The 9,834-nt window shown below is 38.3% G+C and overlaps 1 protein-coding gene across 1 annotated transcript in view; it reads left to right on the forward strand.

Annotated features, from left to right (window-relative positions):
• CEP290 (centrosomal protein 290) overlaps positions 1-9,834 on the forward strand; it is a 104,176-nt gene that overhangs the window by 92,677 nt on the left and 1,665 nt on the right. The window contains exons 48-52 of the mRNA XM_067559846.1: positions 152-324; positions 2,099-2,240; positions 7,266-7,339; positions 7,473-7,576; positions 9,522-9,610. Of these exons, the coding sequence (XP_067415947.1) occupies positions 152-324; positions 2,099-2,240; positions 7,266-7,339; positions 7,473-7,576; positions 9,522-9,610 (582 nt within the window). The remainder of the gene's footprint in view (positions 1-151; positions 325-2,098; positions 2,241-7,265; positions 7,340-7,472; positions 7,577-9,521; positions 9,611-9,834) is intronic.

Below are 9,834 nucleotides of genomic sequence, written 5' to 3' on the forward strand. Positions count from 1 at the left end.
TCTTCCCTGTGAATCAGTACTGATCCAATTCCCGAGTGTAATTTTATAGAGCTGAGTGCAACGTGAGATTTTGTATTTGGATAAGATAAAAGAAGTATGAAGGCACTTTGCCACAATGTATATAACTGTGTCTGTCCTCATTGGCCAACAGGAGGCTGACACTGCAGAGAAGCTACGAATAGCAAAGAATAACATAGAGATAATAAATGAGAAGTTGACTGTGGAACTGGAGGAGACTGTTAAGAGGTTAAACTTTGCTGAAAGCAGAGGTCCACAACTCAAAGGAGCTGACAGCAAAAGCTGGAAATCAATTGTTGTAACAAGGTAGGAATTGAGAATAAAACAGGCAAAATTATTTGTTTTCTTAAGTATTTTTAAATTAATAAGACTTTCATGTTCATAGTTCTCAGTTCCTTTTTAAAGCATTTCTTGCTGACCTCATCTAAGTCTTTGACGAATTTACTATATTGCACATGTTCAGTGTACAAACTTCTAACCCAGATCCAGCAGACCTGTAGCCTCCTCAATCATTTCCCCTAAACTCTATTGGTCTCTGCTGTTCCAGAAACTATTCTGAAAATGAACTTTCCCATACAGCTGCAGAATGCTGGAGTGCTGTGCTAAGAAGGCTACCCTTCCAGATGGTGCTCTGTACTTTTACCCAATATTGTAATTGGGCTTTGCAGAATGATTTTGTGGTATTTGCTGAGCAGGATAAGCAAGCCCTTTGGCATCCTACCATGAAGGCAAATTCCTCCACAATTGAACAAACATCAGTCACACAGAGAAGAGTCTGTGACCTGAATTTCTCAGACTTTTCCTTGTTAATAGTGTTCTGGTGGTGGTGGTCAATGGGAAGAGGTATAAAGAGAGGCTATGCTGCTTCAGAATGACACCATCACAAAAACAAATGACACGTCAACAAAACAATAGTCTGCAAGGAAGAAAGAACCCCTTCCCCACATCAGGAGTATGATGGTAGATGAACCCCATGCATCCTACAAAGGATTGGGGAGGATAGAAGGTAATATACAGAGACATTTCTGTCCACCTTTCCCAGATAATACATTTTTAGTAAACAGTTGGGCCTGGAGCCAGTCAATTCTTCCACCTGTAGTCACATGGGAGAGTATGGATGAGAAAGGGTTATTCTGATCTTAAGGCGTCAAATTCTCTTTACATTAGCCACAATAAATATATTTTCCCAGGAAAAATACATAGTGAAGAACACAATCTCACCTAATATTGAAGGAAAGTTTGTTTTCCACATAATGTAGTAAATATATTAGTTGCTCAACAACGCTGTTCATGTGACATCCTTTCTTATACACAGTCTTTTCACTTAATACATGTTGCCTTGTGGATCTTTTCTTCTCACTATGAGTTATTTGACACTAGATATACACCTATTGTAGCAAGTAACTTAATGTTGATGAATTTCATGTAAACTGCTACATTTTAGATTTCTCACCTGTTCCCTTGAAAATGAAAATAAATTCCCTTTCTTATGCTCTGCACAAGTTGCCTACAAACAGGGCCGTTGCTTTTCCAAAACTTTGACAGCCTATGTACATAAATTTCTCTTATGTACTAGAACTCCAAAACATTAAGGGTATGTCTTCATTTGGAACTGAAGGAGACATACTCATGCTAGCTTTCATCAAGCTAGTGGGCTAAAAATAGAGTGTCATTACAGCAGCCCGGACCATGGGAGAGGTACACTATAAGTATGTTCTCATCTGAGACCATAGGTATGTACTTATGTGGCTAGCCTGCCCTGCTGCACACGCTGCCTCGACTGCACTCTATTTTTAGCACGCTAACTCAGTGAGAGCTAGCGCAAGTATGTCTCGAGTTGGGAATCACCCTCACACACACACTCCAAGTGTAGACATACTCTAAGCATTCACATTTCCAACACACAACAGACACACACATACCAAGTTTAAGTTCTGATAGGGTCACCATCTTTGTTTTTTAAAAGGCTGGTTTTTCTGTACTCCTTTGGGACTGTGTCCGGTTTGCAGGATGGGGAAAAATATTTTCTAGATAGGTATAGTATTTGCAGAATGGCATTAATTTTCTTTCCTATTTTCAGGATGTATGAAACTAAGATGAAAGAACTGGAAACAGATATTGCCAAAAAAAATCAAAGCATTACTGATCTTAAACAGCTACTGCGAGAGGCAACAGAGCGTGAACACAACATTGAAAAACATACACAAGACTTAAAGGAACAAGTGAGTAAAACGTAGCCTAACAGTGACAAATTTATCCTCACTATCTATAATAATAAAAGGCAGATTTTTCCTCTCTTGTACACTTCTATAGGTTTGTTATTGTAGGGTCTCTCATTACTTGCATACCCTAACTATACATTTCCATACTTCAGAATGTTTGGATTTCTTTTAAATTTAACCTTAACTGTGAATTTCCTTGGTTAATAAAGCTTAATATTGGGGCAATCCTTATAATGTGATTTACCCTAAGTTGCTGATATGAACTCTCAACTTTAACTGCATTTTAACATAGTTAAAGAGGAAACATGATCAGAGGTAGATTTTCTCCTCTGTACACGTCTATACATTTATCACTTTTGTATTGCTCATGAGTGCTGAGCTGTAGATAATGATGTTTCAATATGCCTTAAAATTTCCTTCTAACTAATTCAGTAGAACTTTTCACTGACTTTGACTTTCTGAGCATACAGCAAGAACTGTCACCTTATTCAGACTTCTGTTTTCATTGGTTGGTTCAGGGGGTTGAATCCCACATGGCACAGGAGGAGACTTTTTCAGTATGTTCTGTCATTTGACTTGTAACTGTTTAATGTTATAGTGTGTATATCATTACCTAGAGATGCTTACAAGTGTATTTAATACATTGAAAAATATAAATTAATAAGACCTGTACAATCATATGTTTAAAAAGAAAAGTTGGGTCAAATTTTGAGCCCATTAGTCTTGACAGAGTTCTTTTAAATGTCCCAGGGTAACTAGCTCAGGACTCTATTTCCCTAGATTAGCCCCAGTCTTTTCTTGTTTTTAGTGTGTGTATGCCATTTCTTCAGCATTGTGTGTGCAAAGATTTGACAGAATAAATAGAACTGTGACTTATTTTAATTTTTACATTTAAGTGCTATACTCTTCTTTGCTAGTTTTTGATTAAGTATCAGTAATATGAACACTGGCTGGGGAAAAATCAGCAGAGATCTGTATGTAAACTTTGCAGTTTTTTATTTATCATCAATCTGGAGCAAGACACTTTACAGTTTATTTCTGTGTCTCAAATAAAGCTTGCAGCTGTCCTTTGTCAATCATAACTCCATATCAGCGGAACAGAAATTGTGGATGTGATTAAGAATTAACACTTTGGCAACAATAGATTAAAATATACCCAGTACTAAAAGCAAAATTATATGAGATCATTGACTATTACAACTTATTTGAGGAGCATGTTCATTCAAATGCCCTAACTGGAATAAAACTCCTCTAATTAAAAAACAAACCATTGTATTCATAACATATATAGCACAAAAAGACAAAGGCATTATTTATGAAGTACTGATTTAAAACTTTTGCTTAATTAAAATACTACCTCTGAATGCTCTCCATATTGACCATTTCATCCTTGAAACATACCATCTGCACAGGATTCTCGTTCTTGGATCTTAGTTCGTTGGAGTGAAATTGGCAAAACTCCCCAAGCTTTGCATTTTTTTAACCTGATAGTAAGGTAAAGTGTGAGCGAGGCTTAGGGTGACCAGATGTCCCAATTTTATAGGGACAGTCCTGATAGTCAAGACTTTTTCTTATATAGGCTCACCCTGTCCCAATTTTTCACGCTTGCTATCTGGTCAACCTAGCTAGGCCTCCTGGTATCCATAACTCACCCCCTATTCCCATGTATAAATGCGTCCCTTTGAACATTCCATTCATACCCTGCCATTGACAAAATGTCCCATTGACTTAGATCACGAATATACTATGATGAAAAGGATAGAACACAAGATGGAGACTATGCCTACAATTACAGAATGTGTACAGTATATATCTGTGACAGACCCCTGGGGTACAACCTGGAACTGTGGAACCGCTGTGCCCCCTTAACTCTCCAGCCTGGGCTGTGTCTTACAATGCTATCCTAGTGACAAGCAGCAAACCCCTCCAGATGCTGTTATCACTCAGCCAACAACATGCAGAGAGACACCCAGCTAAGTTGCATGAGTGCACTCCCACCCACTCATGAACTGTACTCCGGGAGACTCCAGCAAATTCCCCCCACACTCAGCCTTGCCATCATGTACCATCTTACTACTGCTCAAGACTCTCTTTAATGAGCTTGCATCGTTCATTAGTTCGCCATTTCATCAAAGGCTAGTGGACATGCACCAGCCTTTGTAATCTGAGCAGATCCCCCAAGCATTTAGGACAAACTCATTGGTTAAGATTAAACATTAAAATAAGTTTATTCACTACAAACAGATAGATTTTAAGTGATTATAAGTGTAAGCTATAAAGGTCAGATGGTTACATAAGAAATAAAAAGTAAACACACATTCTAAATCCTAAACTTCATCAAACTAAGCAAGGGCTGAATGAAACACTTTTTCTCACCCTACTAAACGTTGTAAGCAGTTCATAGTTCTTAATATGCAGGCTGAATTCCCTGCTCAGCCTGGGACCAATCTTCCCCATTTAAAGTCATTTTCTTCCAAACATTCTCATTGCCTTCAGAATAGGTGGAGGAGGAGAGAGGGGTGGTCATATGATGCCACTATCCCTTATTTTATACCCTCAGTTCATGTGCCTGGAAATATACTGGCTCAAACATGGAGTCAAGTATCACATGTCCAGATGCCTTGCTGAGTCACAGAGTTAAGCAGTCCCCATTGTGTGGAGCCTGAGCAAATGTCTCTTATTGAATTGTAAATCTCTTGTTTACAATTTCCCTGCTGGTCAGTGACTGGTGATGGTCTCTTAACACCTGTCTGGGTGTGGGTCACCTCTTTTGTTGCCACTAGAGAGCTATCTGTGGCATCTCCCAGACTCACAACGTATTTCAATAATAAACTTACAGCAGAAGCTCATAACTCTAGATACAGTGATATGCATATTTTGACAGAACAATGAGTTTCAGCAAATCACGACTTTTCATATGATATCTCATAAGGCATTCTTTGTACAAAAGATCATAACCACATACAGGTGGAGAACATGGGAGTTGTAGGGTGCTATTTTGAGGTACATTATGTCATGTCACAGTGAAAAATAAACTCCATCCACACATCATGGTGTGTAGCTACATGCCAAAATGAAAGGCTCTGGCAGCTCCATAGTATTGGAGGCTTTCATTGTGACAATGAAAGGCCAGGAAACTGCCAGAGCCTTTCCTCACTGCCTCCATGCTGACCAGAGCCTTTCACTGTAGCAGGGAAAGGCTCTGGCAGCAGGGAAGCAGCAGAATACTACACTGCATTATACTACATTGCTAAAAATAGCAGTGTAGATGTCGGAGGCACTGGTTGGGCATGTAGAGAGCCATGTAAGATATACACTGTAGGGGTGCAGGCACATAGGGCATTCTACTTGCCTAATCCGTGCCTCACCATCTACACTGATATTTATACCTGTGCTAGTTGGGCATGCAATGTCCGTACTCTACGCACCACTGTAAGTGTAGACATACCTTGAGTCCGGAGAACTGAGTTCATGTCCTTTCTCCACCACTGACCTGCTGTGTGATTTTGAGCAAGTCACTTTCACTCCGAATTTCAGTTTCCCCCTCCGTAAAATTCAGATAATACAACTTGCCTTTCTTTATAAAACACCGAGATCTACAAGCAAACAGCACTTTATGAGAGTTAAGTACTGTTATTTGTCCTGTCTGAAGGATATCAAGAAAGGGAGAAACCCCTCAATGTGTTCTGTCCCTTTCCATCATTGTGTCTACCCAGCACTCCTACTCTCTTGCAGGCTTCCTATGCCAAGAGACTCTTAAGGCTCATTCAAATAGTACAGTAGTCACTTTACTGAACCTACTACCCTCTGACCTGTCCCCAGTAGAGAGCCACATCATACAGCCAGAGCTCTTCCTAGGGCCAGATTGTGCAAGCCTTCAGCTGCCACAGGAAGGTTCCATTCAGCTTCTTCTAGCCTATTCAGAACCAAAGCTTGAAGGGAGTGCATCCCTGGTGTCCCAGAATTCTTGACTTCTCTATTGGGGCTGATCTATTTGAACTGATTATTTCCCATTTATCTTCCATTGGTTTCAACTGACTACCATATTTTCAACTAATTAGCTATTGGACTGCTTTTATCTAGGTGATTTGCCAATTGTGCTATTTGATTTGACTGATTTGTTGAATGTCTTACTTGTTTTAACTGATTACTGCCATACCCACTGCCACCTTTACTTTACTTTCTTCCATATTGAGGAATGGTCAAAGCTCCTTTTGACTCCTGACCACTTCCCTTTCCCCAAACCCTTCAGAGAGGATAAAGAACACTAATTCCTCAAGTACTGACTATGGGCCTGATCCCTACAACCTTTACTCATAATTCTTTCTAACAAAAACAAGAATCACATGATCAGGTCCTTTGCTTTTATCGCTTAAAAATGTTAATTATGATCACCTTCAAACAACGTAAAAGTTATCACTTTAAAATAGTGGAATTCATAGAGTCAAGTGTTTTACCTTTTTTTAAAAAAAACATAAATCAGGTCCTTACGGCCAAACTTAGAAAGGTATTTAGGCACCTGTAGATGCAGCCCTAGACATCTAGTGGGACTTTCAAAAGCACCTAAGGAGGTTATGCCTAACTCACTGATACTTTTGTAAATCCCACTATGTGTCTATCTGCATCTTTATATATCTAACTACCTTTGGCCCATGATCTTTATCTAGACTAGTCTGTATTATCTATTCCTTCCTACAAAAGAGTTGAAGCACTAATCCAAATTAACTATAATAGGCTTGTAGATAATTTTAAAGGCTTTATAGAAATTACCAACATCTACAAAGGAGCTTTTGAAAGTTTTTATATTGCCTGTTGTTTGTCTGATTAAAAGTTAATTATCTTCTCTCCAAGATTAATACTACAGCTGTTCTCTCTGCTACTAGGCTTCTATTTTTTTAATTTCCCCATATTACTTTAGCTATCATACTCTCAAGTTGAGTTGGTTTGAGTTAATGTATATAACTATGGATACTGTTTTCAAATGTAAAATTTCCTCATATTCCTTATACTTTTTTTAAACCTAAGATTGAGCTTCTCAAACACTTTCCTGAAGGTGCTAAGACAGAGCAAGGCCTTACCAGAGAGCTTCAGCTGCTCAGGTAAAGTACCAAAAACCACCCCTAAAAATGAACCCCTCTCCACTGTGTACAGAAATGAGAATGAGATATTCTTAGAAATAGCCAGAGCAGTGTTTATTCTTCACAATATTTTAAACTGTTACTTGTGTTACAGATTAACCAATAATCGGCTGGAGAAGGAAAAAGCAGAACTAGCTCACCAGGTGGAGGCTTATCGACATCGAACAGGCATCAACGCAAGCGAAGACTCTGCAGCCGGTAACTATTTTCAGTATCTAAAGTATAAGGATATTTCAGTAATTTGGGCTGGAGTCTGTTCTCTTTTACTACACGAGTGAGAATCAGGACTAATTCCATAAAAGTAAATTAAATTACACCAGTGTAAAACTGAATAGCTGGATTAAATGTTGTTTAAAACAATTAGGTATAGAAACTCCATAATGGTAAATGTATTCAGTTTTGGAATAGTCTCCTAAGACAAGTGGAAGGAGCATTGTTGATGGAACCATTTAAAAAAAAAAAACTGGATTGGAAAATGCACTGGAGTAGATGACATAATTGCTCTCTTCTGTGTCTAACATTCTAGCATCACCAGCCACACTGGATTAAAAAAAAATTTCAGCAGAAACATTCAGCTATCACAGTGAAATTAACAGTTGGTCTTTAAACTTATCACCAGACACGTAGTAAGACTTCATTTAAAAAAAATGGGGCACGTCAAACCTTTCAGAGGTATTGTTTCAGGCTTGTTATTCAAATAACAAATATCACAGGATCTTTTTCAGGGGATAAGGCAACAAGCCACGTTTATTGTGAATACAGAAATAGTATCAATAAAAAGAAAAGTAGCAACATTGTAATAACATCAATATTGTTCTTTACTTTAGTGAAATAGTATTAACTTAAACACTAGGAAAACAGTATTAACATTGTATCAATACTACAATTACAGAGACACACGTTTCAGTTGGTACTTTCATTCACACTCACACATACTGACAGGCATACACAGACAGGGAGACAGACAAACATACATAGGGGTCCCACAGATGTTATAGTTACCAGCCTCTTAGTGCTCATGGTAGTCACTGGCCAACTGACTATGGCACGAGAGTGAGGAGCAAGGTTCTGCCAATGCGCACTGATACTCCTGGCTGGAGTGGTATTGTAGACCCGAACCTCCAGCCTTCATCTTTCTGTCCCTTTTTATAGGAAAAAGACCCCATGTAAGTCTATGGGTTTTGCACTGCCATGCTGCATCTGCATTTAGTGTGATTCTTAATCACCCACATTCTTGCAAGCCTGCTCAGATTTTGTTCTTTAAAGTGGGCTGGCTCCAAAGTTTATCAGGGGACTTCTCTTCGGCCAGTTGATTATCTTCGCTCCTTTCTTCTCCCCTCAAATGTTTTAGATGAGGCTGGTGTTTTCTTCATCTGTTTCGACATCCCTCACTCAGACCAATTGTTCAATTACTCTCCATGTCTGCACCTACCTCAATTGCTCAGCCATTCACACTTCAATCACTCAGTGCCAACTCCTAGCTAAAGAATTCACATATAGTTTTTAAAGCAAACCTTATTTCATTTTGAAAGTGTCTTTTACAATTGAAAACATTTATATTATATTTCACAGTGTGGCTTCTTATACTTAAAATAGGGTTTTTACAAATATTGAAAGTGAGTAAAATTAACAGATAAAATGGTCTTAAAAGAGAGAGACTTATAGAAAGTAAGTGAACATTTCAAAGGGTAAAACAATAAGAGTTAGTTGAGGTTTTAACTTTTGATTAAAGTTACAATGTGTCAGGCTGAAGTGCCTTTTGGCAGGAAGGGGGGAGGGGTGTTTGTGGCTCTGTTCTTTCATGTATTTCTCAAAAACAAGATTTGGCCAACAGGCTGACTGCAGATTCATTAAGATATCACTGCACTCAGTCAATCAAATTGTTTACTTCATGACACAGACTAGCCACTTAGTATTTTTAACTGAAAGTTTATGTTGTACAGAAATAGATGGATCCACAACAGCATAGTGTTGGGGATGATTTTTTACCACACTGGAAGATTGGGTAACAGGGTTTATGTTCTCCACTCTGTATTGCTTATTAAATAGAATAGTTATGAAGAGGTTAAACATTTTAATTGACTTGCAGTAGTTTGAATTTAGTAACCTAACTTCTTTTTTTCATAACAATGATTTTTATTAGAGAAAGGCAGAAATGACAAGTTAACGGTAAATGTAATAGATCTCCAGACACAGCTGCAAGCCTCAGATCTGGAAAAACAGCAACTTAAGGTGAGTGTTGTATGGATACCACTATAATGTTTTTCACTTATCTTATGAACTAATGGACAACTAGAAAAGAAGATTGCATCCACCCATTAGTTGAGGTCTAATATAATGGCCAGACTTACGACTTTTAAAGTACAAATTCTCCAAAGATAAGTGTATAGTACATCCCTACTCTATGGATTTATGCCTGTAGCATCTGACTGATGGGAAGTGGCATTGTTAAAAAT

The sequence above is a fragment of the Emydura macquarii genome, unplaced genomic scaffold (genome assembly GCF_026122565.2).
Source record: "Emydura macquarii macquarii isolate MOO-44397 ecotype Brisbane River unplaced genomic scaffold, CSIRO-AGI_Emac_v2 contig_2205, whole genome shotgun sequence".
NCBI lineage: Eukaryota > Metazoa > Chordata > Testudines > Chelidae > Emydura > Emydura macquarii.